Source organism: Labrus mixtus, chromosome 17 (genome assembly GCF_963584025.1).
Source record: "Labrus mixtus chromosome 17, fLabMix1.1, whole genome shotgun sequence".
Lineage (NCBI taxonomy): Eukaryota > Metazoa > Chordata > Actinopteri > Labriformes > Labridae > Labrus > Labrus mixtus.
In genome coordinates this window covers 3391188-3403945 of record NC_083628.1, presented here as the reverse complement: position 1 = coordinate 3403945, position 12758 = coordinate 3391188, and the positions used below count along the sequence as shown (strand labels likewise).

Below are 12758 nucleotides of genomic sequence, written 5' to 3'. Positions count from 1 at the left end.
GCTGTCGCTCACCACTCGTATTATAGGTCGCCCACTAATGGAGAATAATGTCTGATAAAAAGTAGAAAACGGCAAAAAAGTGGAAAAAGAAAAGAAGAGGCGGAGGAGACAAATAAGAAGAGAAACCGCACTAATGGGTGAAAGCATGGAGACTACAGCGGCATCCTCAAGGGGCTTTCCTGAACCTGTGACGAGAGCTGGAGAGAAATGAAACCTCCGAACAGCCAATCAGAGACATTCCTCTCACCGACTCTCAACATGTCGACGGAAAACTAGAGCGACGACCGCTCACCGACGCTCCAGCTAGGACCGACGGCCGACGATCTCCTTGGTGCGTCAGGGCCTTAAGAACAGACCCATACAGTTTGAGGGATGTGTAAAAACAGTTTGAGTTTAAAAGATGTGCCTGCCGAACATCTGCCAGATGTTCATCAATAAATGTAACACCAGTTAAACTGCAACCAGCTGCGAAACAGAATATATAACATCTATAACAACATTATGAATGAGAGGAATCTCGAGCTGCTCTGTATAAAGGGAGATACTTTGAGTGTTATATTACACAATGAATGTTTTGGAAAATCTGTTGTTCCAGTTCCCACCTCTCCTCCTCGTAAATGGGCACCCGTGTGTATCCGCACTGCATGATCTCAGACATGGTGGAGAAGTCGAGCACGGCCGAGCTGGGCAGCATGAAGCAGTCCTTCAGGGGGGTCAGGATGTCCTCCACAGTCTTACTGCGCAGCATCCCGCGGCTGAACTCCTCCTTCACAAACTCACTGCAGACAAGAAAGAAAAACACATGAACAAGAACCAGACACTGATAAGATCTTAAAAGTGTCATGAGGATCGGTGTGTCTTTGTGACCTGTAGGGGTCGTTGACACTCGTGCGGATCATCTCCATCGCCCTCTCCCTTATCCCGCACGTGCTGATGTCCCTCCTCAGCCCCAGGTCCAGGATCAGCCCCAGAGGGCAGGACAGGGGGCAGGTGAGCACCATGCAAACCTGGGCCAGCCAGGTGAGCCCCGGGGCCAACTGGAACCCGTACCCGGAGCAGAGGATGTGGGGGGCCAGCTCAGCCAGGAAGAAAATGAGGAAGCCGCTGGTGAAGACTGCGGAGGCGATGGAGCCCAGAGCCCGGTACAGGAGGACCCCGAGGACCGAGTGTCCCAAAACACCCAGGAACAGCAGAGAGCATGCCTGAGATGGAGAAAAAGCACAAATCAAAATACTGGAACTTAATTTTATTTGAAGTTTTAATGAACTTACCAGGAAGTAGGGTTGTCACAATAACAGAATTTTAAACTTAGATTTGATACTAGTAAAAATTGGATGACTGTTTCAATACCATGGCAACAAAAATAGCAGTCCTAGGCAACCAATCACCGGTAAATTCTTATCTTTAACTAACAATTATTGCAAGAAAACTTCTGCACACTGTCGTAATAGCACAAATGCATGAGCTATTTATGTATCTACTGAAGGCAGCTTTGAAAAAAAAGACAGAAGATCTCAAGTTTTTTAAAGTTTCAATACTTTTAGATGCGAGCGCTCATTAAAATTGGAAATACTATATCGTTCTAACACAAGTGGTATGAAAACATATCAGTAAATACAGTTTCAACTCAGCCAAACCTGAACACAAAGACATGATAAACATCTTTTTGGTTTCAATTAGGGCTGGGCGATATGGACCAAAACTCATATCTCGATATTTTTTCACTGAATGGCGATACTCGATATATATCGATATGTCTTTTATTAACAGTCAGTTGCACAAGTTCAACATGTACATGAAAATAAACTACCTGTTTGTGAAATGTATTAATTTTCTGCATAACAAAATAAACACAGTTGTGTGTTTTGTTATCCATTTAGTTTGTTGAGTTTGGCTCAGAGAGAGAGAGAGAGAGAGAGAGAGAGAGAGAGAGAGAGAGAGAGAGAGAGAGAGACCAGAGAGAGAGACGGAGAGAGAGAGAGAGAGAGGAGCAGGGTGAAGAGAGAGAGAGAGAGAGAGAGGAGCAGGGTGAAGAGAGAGAGAGAGAGAGAGAGGAGCAGAGTGAAGAGAGAGAGGAGCAGGGTGAAGAGAGAGAGAGGAGCAGAGTGAAGAGGGAGAGAGAGAGAGGAGCAGGGTGAAGAGGGAGAGAGAGAGAGAGGAGCATGGTGAAGAGGGAGAGAGAGAGAGGAGCAGGGTGAAGAGGGAGAGAGAGAGAGAGGAGCATGGTGAAGAGAGAGAGATAGAGAGAGAGAGAGAGAGAGGAGCAGGGTGAAGAGGGAGAGAGAGAGAGAGAGAGGAGCAGGGTGAAGAGAGAGAGAGAGATAGAGAGAGAGAGAGAGGAGCAGGGTGAAGAGGGAGAGAGAGAGAGAGAGAGAGGAGCAGGGTGAAGAGAGAGAGAGAGATAGAGAGAGAGAGAGAGGAGCAGGGTGAAGAGGGAGAGACAGTGAGATGAGAAATAGGTGAACTAGCAGCTCTACAGATGAAACGTATAAAACGTTATTTTAATGCAACATGAACTATATCGATATTAACGATATTGTCATACCCTATATCTGGATTGAAAATATATCGATACATCTTAAAAACTCGATATATCGCCCAGCCCTAGTTTCAATGTGATTTTTATGCTTTCTGAGGGTATGGGTATTTGGGATGTAGTAGTAGTAAACACTTATTTCGGTCCATGACGACAAAGCATAAAACATACACGAACAATACATTTTTTTTTTAAAAACGACGGGTGAAAAGGTATAGGATGAAGCCGAGGCTTATTATGCCTTAACATTTCATTTATACAGTATATCAAAACAAAAAAAAAAAACAAAGTAACCTGATTTCACAAAACAGAAAACAGTTGTCAGTTCAAAATCAAAACAATAAAAGGAAAAATTAATGAAAAGCTTCCATAAATGATTAACCATTAATGTAATTTATGAATAGATAGGTAAGATTCAAAGAAGACAGATGAAACTTCAAACTGCAGAACTTGCTTTAGATTATTAACACTTTAAGGTTTATTTCAGTGTCACAGTAATAAAGCAATATTTTAGGGTACATCCATGGGATCACTGCAGACATTGACTGATGATAAGTTATTCGGCTTAGTCTACTTTTAGTCACACTTTCCAAAAAGTAAACAAATACTGCTCTCTAGTTGTAGGTTTCTGAGTTTCTACCAGCCTTCTGATGATTAAAACAGCTGAGATTGTATCAAAAAGTATCAAAGCAAATCTGCAATTTTGACGAACTCACCAGGAAGTTCCCCCTCCTCCTGATGGGCTCCAGGCGCTTGGCGGCCCGCTTCTCCTCCTCGGACCCGCAGCTGTGCAGGACGTACAGCTCCACGGGGTCCAGCCACAGCAGGCTCAGGTTCACGGTCCTCAGCAGCCCGCACAGCAGCAGCAGCAGGACTATCAGGACCGCCAGACCCCACGTCGGGATGTGGTCTGCGGGGAGACCCTTGTCGGTGTTTACGCGCAGCCTGTCCGGGCCCGCGGAAGCCCATCGCGTTCCGACCCGCACGCACAGGTGGTGAAGGTAGGTCCGCTCTCTGCCCGCTGCCCCAGCAGGGACGCTCCTCCGCTGGACCTGCACCCCTATCAGCCCGCTGAAGTCCTCATCCGGGGTGAACTTCCCCGTCACCTGGAAAGCGGACTCACGCCGGTTGGACTCCTCCTCGCAGGGGTCGGGCGCATCCCCGACCGCCCCGGCGGCTCCGCCAGCTGCCCCTGCGAACGCCACCCACGGCCAGCTTTCATTCAGATCAGTCCCGAAGAGACGGAGCTTGAACGTGGCTCCTTCCGGCGCAGAGATGATCCGATCCTTCATGCACACCAGACCGGCCGGGTCTTCCAGTCTGAGCCCCAGAACCGGCGGAGCTTTCTGGCTGCAGACGCCGTACCTGATCCCGCAGAACAACAATATCATCAACAGGAACCGTAGACCTGCCAAGCTGGCCACCATATTGGAATTGGTCAGCCTGGCTCCGCGCGGGTCATGTGACTCCAGGCAGACCCGCAGTGGCCCCGCCCACCGAGGCTGAGGCAGCCAAACAAAACGCACACTGCAACTGGGCTACGTGGCAGCCATTTTGGCTCTACAGAGTTCTGTGGAAAAACGCTCATTTTGGAGCTTGATTCTGACCAGTTTTCCTTTTTTATCACACCACCCTTTCTCAAAACTAGCGAATAGGAGTCAGAGTGAGCTCACAGCCAGTACAAGAAGAGAAAACAAGGAGTTCACACCCATCTTTGTTAGACTTCATGAAAACAAGTCATTCATCACTCTGAGCCTCTTGGTGTTCATTGAACTGATGTCACAATGCCAATTGACAATGTAACACAATTTAAGGGGCAAACTGTCTGCCTTGAGACTGAAACACTCCTCATAAGTATTTCATATTATGTTATTATCCCTCCTCTTCATATTAAAAATGTTGTATTCATATTTCAACTTATCAAAGAGACAGAGGGAATTTAACAATAGGCTACACGTTAACTTTGGAAAAGCCCATTATAGACGTACGTCTTTTTGTAAAACAATAAAATTACACTTGGTGGTGTAGCTTAGCCTTGCTCGTATCTTCACACTGCATGTAAATTTACCTGAAATGAGCGTGATCTAGAAACACAGTTAAGCAGTGAGTACAGTATGTTATTCTTCTTTTCTCTAGTCCCTCAATTAAACAACTTTTATACTCGAGGGGAGGAGTCAGCCGGCCGTCCGGGCAATGTAAACAAACTGAAGATAGGACTCTGAAAACTCTGAAAACATCACAGACAGTGGGACTCGGGTGTTACACCCATTGTAGACAGTCATGACTCACAGAGTTATTTTCAGAGGATATACTTGATTTATATTACATTTAAGTGTGAAAAATATATAAATATGCATATAAAGCCTTTAAACTTTTTATGCATTTATTGTATTTTTTTTTTGTATCTCAGGATTATACATTATGGGGGTTTGGGTTATTTTACTCTCAGTTGTTGGTTAGGTGTCTCATCTGCAGGTTGCTTTGTTGTGGTGTTTTGTTGTTTGGTTTCTTTTGCGGTCTTGTTATGTAGGCCTGTGGTGCACGTGTCAAAGCACTTTGTAAACCCTTTTTTTAAAAGTGCTATATAACTATCCATGCTGTAGCCCTACTGACACAGTATTTGGTAAGATATTTTACAGATTAGTTGACTTGCTAGCTAACTCACTGGGAACATGCTTAAAAGTCTAAAATTGCCTGCTTTTATGTTAAATGGCGCAACGATGGTTGAAACAGCTAATAAGCTAGATTTTTTTCTCTCCACTTTGGATTCTTAAAGAACTGAACTTACCAGATGGTTTTGCCAAAGTTGAAATTGCATATTTAAAATGTTATTGTTGTACATTTTTAGATTAACTGTTTTCTTCCCCCCCCCCCCCCCCAATTGCAAATGCATTACATCTTGCCTTTGGAAATACTGCAAACAATATTCTTAACTTTAATTGGGTGTATCAATGAAAATGAAAAGTTTATCTGAATTTTTTTGACAAAATAAATCATAAAGTGTGTTTCATTCTGCAGATTTTCTTGGTTTAAATTTGCACCTCATTTGGATGGAAACGGGTTATGTTTTCACAACCATTTGGGCTCTTGACAGGAAGAAATTCAGACCAGTAAATATTGTTTATAAAGAAAAACAGAAATAATTTCTTTAAAGAGATCAACTTGTTGTATTTCCCTTGTCTTGTAAATGTTATAATAATATACTGGTGCAGTCAGTATGTGAGAAGTGCAGGAACGTAATGACAGTCATATAATAACCATCTTCCTTTTGATAACATAATATGAGGATCCACCCACATGTACTGTAAACATTTCTCACAGGAAAAAATGTGCGATGACTCCACAGAAAACTTTGAATCAAACAGAGACATGTTTTCTGTAGAGAAATATATCTCGGGTTTATTAACCTCTTGGATTTCTTCAAATGCCTTACATAGTTATAAAACAGTATGTACACATTGCTTCAAGTTACACAACCCATGTCTAGAAGTGCTCCTTCATCCTTCTGACTATAAATGAAAAATAAAATTTACAACCAACAACGCCAAACTGGTATCTTCATCTTCTGCACATACTCTGGGGGAATGAAAAGGAGATCAGATTTTTTTTTTAAAATGAAGACATAGTTTCCTGGACTTGAAGAATTCTTGATTGCTTAGCTCTGCACGTTTTAGTTTTCAGGACTCTAAATGATCTGCAGCTAAAAAAACAACAACATTGTTTTATCTCTGTGTGCAAATTTACCTGAAAATAAAGATACAAAAACATGTTATGGGGAATGATTTTTTACTCTCCTTGCCTTCATTTCTGCAACAAAAACCTCAAACGATCCACTTGTGAATGATACACAGTGTGGAAAAGTCACTGGCCTGAGAACGCCGTGGCTGAAAATATTTAACCGTCTTGCAGGTCTAATCATCACACTGCTGCAAAGCTAAAAAACAACACTGCAGGAGTTGCTGATAAGCCCGGCTCCCCCGCTCCTGTCCCATGATGGAAAATGGTTGGAACAATAAAAAGGGCTTATGCGGTCAGCGCTGCAGGAATTTCAATACTTGGGAGAGACGTGGAGATAAGGGCATGGCGAGAAATTAATGAGTGAAAAGGGGTCGAAGTGAGGAAGAAGTTTGGGAGTTTGAAAGACAGGAAATGGAGATGATAGGACAGAGAAATAAAGCTTTGTTTGTCATGTCTTGTGAAAAAAAAGAACGTTTCAGAAGATAGTAAATTATTATTTGAGGTCAACTCTGTGAAATGTTTATTGCTATTTAATGCTTTCCTAGCAAAACAATGGAAATATAACTTTGCTTACACTTAATATAAAAGGTACACATAAACATCATTAGCAAGTTGCTTATTTGCATGTATAATGGTGGCATAATGGTTCTTTTCAAGCCGCTATAAAGCACTTAGTTATGTATTATTCTGCAAGACTTTATTCTATAACCTCTGGGTCATTACCTAAGAGTTCACTTAAAGTCATTATTGCTTATCACAATCTTAAGACTTTTCTCTATGTGCCTCATATATTGGTATTAATTTGCAAAGTTCAGAAGGGCCCCAAATCTGCTTTCTTTCTAGTGGCCAGTAGGGGGCGACTCCATTGGTCTCAAAATACAAGTCTGTATAGAAGTCTACAACCAACTGAGCTTATTTTGTGGTTTTAATTGGTGTTTTCAAGTCTTCTTCAATACGCTATGTCGTTTATTTTGTAAATTATGGCCCCTTTAACAGCATCACTGAGGGTAAAGCAGAGTACAGTACCTGAAAAACACAATTCACTACAATCGCAGCTTGTTAACCAGGATTGAAACCGGGCGTCAGTCTTGGGTGTTTAAAAGGGGCTGACGCCGAAGTGCAAAAAGCTGCAGTTCTGCTAGTTGTCCTCTTGAGGTTACCTGCATAAACCAAGGAACCCCCATTAAAACCCATTAAAATGCCTGTTTTTACAGCAGAACATGTTTACGGACTTCAAAAACCCATTCCCCTATAATGACTGACAGGTGGGCGTATTGTAGCCATTTGTTAGGAGGCTAAAGACCCGCCTTAAATCCACCTCTTTGTCCCATTCCTAGATCGACTGAAAGTAAAAATGGCGACCGCTGTTGTCCTGTTTCAAATGGCCTATTCAGAGAGCAATAGGTGATGTCATCGAAACGACATCATTGTTCTATCCAGTCAATGATCAAACCGATGCACTGCTAACGCACCCTGTCGTCCACGTATGGTAGTAGAAGTAGTAAATTATGGCTCAAAAGAAAAAAAGTAAAAAACAAGATAGAAATGGCTCAAACACCAAAGTTAAAGGTTGAAACTGTAGACCACACCCACTTATAAAATACAGTCTATGATTGGACGCCAACAATACAGAGCGGAGCATATTAAATTAAAAAATAAAACGGTCCTTTCTTACAATCAATAAGCAGCAATAAAGAGGTAGAATAAGGCATTAATAAGTGCTTTATAATGACCTATATAGCAACAATTATACTACTTATATATGTAACTATAGGCAACTATTAATGATCAGTATGTACCTTTACATAAAGTGTAACTGGAAGTTGAAATAACATTTCATCTTTTGTTATAAATAGATCTATTTTCAACAACTCTTTCAGCATGTCATCTCTCAATGTACAGAGTATTTACAGTCAAACATAACACAAACAGCAATCAGGGAACTGAACACAGTGTTTCTGGGTGGATTAACCCAATAAAAGCTGGAAGCCCGTTTTCACAGAACCACACACACACACCCTCGGGTGCACGCCTTTTAACAAAAAGAAACAAAATCAACAGCAACAATCAATACAATGTTTACAATAAATACAACATTAATATTTAGAACATTTGTTTTCACATTTCCCCCAGTGCACAGACTGGTAGTCACACAGCCAACCAGTGGCTTCACTTGAAACCTGCAGTAAAAGACCAATTGCTACATGAGACCTAAATGAACCAGCAGGCAGGTCTAAGTTTTCTTCCACTCCAGGGTAAGGCTACGTCCACGTCATGAATATTTGCGTTCAATAGCAGTTTTTCCCTTTGTTGTAGTCCTGCTGAATAAAATGTTGGTTTCAGGTATTTTCTCCACGGCCGGATTCAACAAGTCCGGGGGTCCTGGGGTTAAATAAGCTGCTGGGCCCCCCATAAGGCCCCCACATCTCCTCTCTGTGCACTGTGCACTGTGCATGCTTGAATTGTGCACAGCCCCAGGTTTGCTGTGTGGTTATTTGGTAAAAAGCAAATAAATTAAATAACATGCAACATGTAAGCACAAAAACTAAATAAAATATACTCACAAAAAAACTCATCAAAAACAGCAGCTAAGTCAGTGGCTCTACGCTTCAAAATATGACAGTATAAGACCCCCTCTGGTGTTGGTTTTGGATCATTTGGGCTTAATGCATGCGGCCCACAGACCACCGATTTTGGACCAATAACAGAACTGTAGAGTTACAGACTGAAACCTGCTTGGCACCTATAAGGAAACAATCTCATCTTCTGATATCATGACGTAAAATTAATTTCTTCTCACATTAGAATGAGCACAAATGTAATGCCAATCTTGTTAGCCAATGTGTGGCAAAATCTATTATGTGTTAGCATCAAGCTAATGACCTTACATAATATCCTGCTCTGTCTGTGAGAAACTGTCCCTGCGTTAAATTACTAGAATATGTTATGGAATTTAGAAAATTAGTCAATAAAGAAGTCAACCTTGAACATGTTTGTCTGTCTCTTAGATTCAAAAACCTGTATTTTTACACAACTGCAACCAGAACACCAAAAACAAAAAGCTAGAAGGGTAACAAGATTGTTATATTTTGAAGCGTTTGGCCACAGACAAAGCCGCCATTTTTTTTTTTAACCAGTTCAAAGCGAGAAAGTGCTGCAATAACGAAAATCCTCAACTAGATTTTGCTTCAGGATTCTCCTCAGGTAAGAAAATAAACATCCTTTATACCCTTAGCAGTTCATTTAGGGATTAAAAAGTGCATATCCCCCAGTCATCTTTTTTTTAAATAAATATTTTTTTACAACACACCAGCTTTGAACCTTTGGGTTTTTAGATGATCGGAGTAGACGGCTTATTTGCCTTCTTGTTAATCCAGCTTCTCAGTTTGGAAATCAACCCCCCCCTATAAACGGAGTATTCCCTTTTCTTTAGACCCAAGTAAAAAGTCTTAAATAACTCACAGGTTCAAAGTTCAAATCAGTGCTAGCTTATACAACAGTTGTTCTTCTTTATACCTTTTTTAAATAAATCACTATATCATCAGCAAAATAGTTCATCTTTACAGTCAGATTGTTTCAGTGTCACTGCATACACAGGATAACAAAAATAGGTAGATTACATGCTAGCAGCTTAAACGTGAGCTCACACACACACACACACACGGAGCGAGGAGTGAGCTGCTACAGTCGTCTTCAGTGTAATCTCTTTATCTCTGCTTCTCGGTCCTCTGGAAAACAACCAAACGTCCTACAAGTCCTCATGTGAAAAGATTCAGCATAAATTTACATACACGATAAATGGACTTTACAATGTTTTAAGTGTATATGAATAAACCCCTGTTTTGCTGACGTAAATCTGTGAGGAGCGCTACCCAGTGACGGGGGGACAACAGGAGGGTTTTCACACCACATTCAGCTGTGGGATAAGACAGGGTTAACACCACCAGAGTGTGGACATGCAAGAATGTTTGTAGTCCGTTAAAAGTTATTGTGCTGCGAGTGTTTTCAGTATTCAAGTGTCAATCCTTAACCCCGCTCTTACTGAGAGTTTAAAGGTTAACAAACACACGTGTGATGCACAGGTTAAAGGAAAAGCTCAACATGTGTGTGGGGGGGAAATACGCTCACTTGTTTTCTTGCAGAGTTAGAAATCTGTCAAGTGAACATGAAGACACGAGGATCAGAGCCTTTGCATCCCAACAGCAATTCAGAAAGAGTGAAATAATGCCTGTGCATGGAAAAGTGCGACAATGAGCTAGGCGGCTAGGCTAGGTAGCTCGCTCCGACAATACTATTCATATACCTTCTAGTTCAGCATTTGTACCTAATGTGAGCTACTGTACAGTTTGTCTTAAATTGATAAGCATCCAAAAAACATTCTCTCTCGCAAGAGTTAGATCTGTCCACAGCAAAAAAAACAAAACAAAAAAAACAAGTGAGGAATGTTTTTACATTATGTTGTCATAAGAGGTCAAATCTATGCAAAAAGTACTACGTATGTCTCCAATATATATCCAAACTTATAGCGGAGGAAGTTTGGTTTTAAAAGTCAAGACACTGACATTCTCAATCCCTTATCGATCCATTAACATTCAATCTTTTTCCACTTGAATCCTGGCAGCATGTTACAGTTGTCGTAGTTGCTTGTTGAATGTATTGGCAGCTGTTCCATTTCAGTACATTTCAATGTTTTGTTTTGGTTCTAGCATAGAGTTGAATTAGAAGAGCTTCATCACGGTCGTATCTGTGGGCTACAGCCAGCAGCTAATCAGCTTAGCTTAGCTTAGCATGAAGACTGGAAACAGTGAGTTTGGCTTAAAATTAGGCGTTTTCGCACCGCAGGAACTTTTTCATATTTCTAGGAACCGCTGGAACCCTCCTCTTTTTTTATTCATCCCGCACCGCAGGAACTTTGAGCTATTTGAGTTCCTAGAACCCCGTAGAGAGGAACCTTTTTAGCTACTGCTTCAGAGTACTGTAGGTACCATGACGGTGCGAATGTAGACAGAAAAAAATCCTCATGAACCCTTTTCACACATACGGAAATCTCCCCGGATAATACCAGGAGGGGCTGTTTATGTGAACGCAAACAGCCAAATTTTTCGCATGGACTTCACCCGGAGGTTCTCCGGGCCAGACTCCAAGTATTTTTTCCTGCGGCAAGTCCGAGTGAGCTGATGTGAGAACGCAGCAGGATATTCTCCAGAGAATTCAGCTCAAGCCAATGGGAGGGGGAGGGACGTTTCTATATTGTGACTGCTGCACGGTGCATAAAGTTTTTACTACTGGTCTTGCATCAATCTATAAGCTAACTGCAATGTAACTTTAGCACTAACAGAAGCATTTAACCTTCTCATCTCTTAGCAAGAACACAAACGGGCGCACATCCAAAACTATTCCTGGAAAACAACCGCTGCTTTAAGATTAACTAACAGCTATTACATTTTCTACTCGTGTTATGTTGAACCAGTAGAACATATAAACAAAGAGCTGTTAGTTCATTTTTATGGGATTTAGGGACTTTCACTTGTGATTTAGCGTTTCTAAAAAATAGCTACGACCCTGTTTAGAACCAAAACAGTCCAGAGCCTCTGACGGAAAGAGTTTGGTCAAGTGTTTGCTACAGCTTGTCATCAAGTTCACTCTCTTCAATACGATTATTGTGCATCGATTGTGTGGAAATGCCCTCATTACAGTTAACTCTGCCGTGAACATGCATGCTACTGAAACTGTACAAGTCCCAAACTACTTGTCGATTTGAATTATTTGGTAGAAATGTCAATATCCTTCAACACACTCAAAAGAAGCTCGGTTGTAGTCCCAAACAAAGAGTTGCTGACATCAGTCCACAGTGTGTCTTGACAATGTGAAGCTTTGGGGAGCTGGTGTGGCACCGAGCTCTGTTCACAGTGAGAAATATTCAGTTAAAGTCATGAAAAATAAACAGTCTGTGCAGTCAACGTCACATGAAATAAACAGCTTGTCAACTCAAACTGCAGTTTTTTCCCCAAGAAACCAAGAAAGCAAAAACAATAAATAAAATCTTTAAAATACAAAAACAAAGAACGTCATATATTCTGTATATAAATTAAATAATGTTAAATAAATATATTTACTCTTGAAAATTAAATTATTTATACATATTGCCTTGTATTGCCTTAATCGAGAGGTAGGCCACGAGAATAACCCACCTTCACAGCAGCAGTGACGTTGACTTAAAGGATCATTACGCTGGTTCTGCAAGTTTGAGCCTTTTAGCTACAAATAAGACGTAATGATTATTTATATTGCTGAATATTTCCAGTTTCATGCATACATTTTGTTAGAAGTTCTATGTAAAAGGCAGTTTTTTAGATTCAATTTGTTTCTGTAGGGCAAAAAAAAATTGTTTAATTATTGCCAGTTCACAAAGAATAAAAAGTGCATAAAGCTATTATTATCTGATTAGTGAAACGTGTGTAAATTGTGCATAAGCTACAAATAA

General features: G+C 41.1%; 1 protein-coding gene and 1 long non-coding RNA gene across 3 annotated transcripts in view; both read right to left on the bottom strand.

Moving 5' to 3' along the window:
• LOC132991808 (metal transporter CNNM3) overlaps positions 1-4037 on the bottom strand; it is an 18018-nt gene extending 13981 nt beyond the window's left edge. The window contains exons 1-3 of one of the 2 annotated variants that reach the window (XM_061060712.1): positions 3253-4037; positions 868-1202; positions 603-779 (exon numbers count right to left, since the gene is read on the bottom strand). In XM_061060712.1, the coding sequence (XP_060916695.1) occupies positions 603-779; positions 868-1202; positions 3253-3963 (1223 nt within the window). In that variant the 5' untranslated portion in view covers positions 3964-4037. The remainder of the gene's footprint in view (positions 1-602; positions 780-867; positions 1203-3252) is intronic. The other variant, XM_061060711.1, reaches the window with a different exon arrangement.
• Positions 4038-7977: 3940 nt separating this feature from the next.
• Positions 7978-12673, bottom strand: LOC132992192 (uncharacterized). Its single transcript, XR_009676306.1, has 2 exons — positions 11558-12673; positions 7978-11412 (listed from the first exon to the last, which is right to left on the bottom strand). It is a non-coding gene; the product is annotated as an uncharacterized LOC132992192 (long non-coding RNA).
• Between the last annotated feature and the right edge of the window lie 85 nt (positions 12674-12758).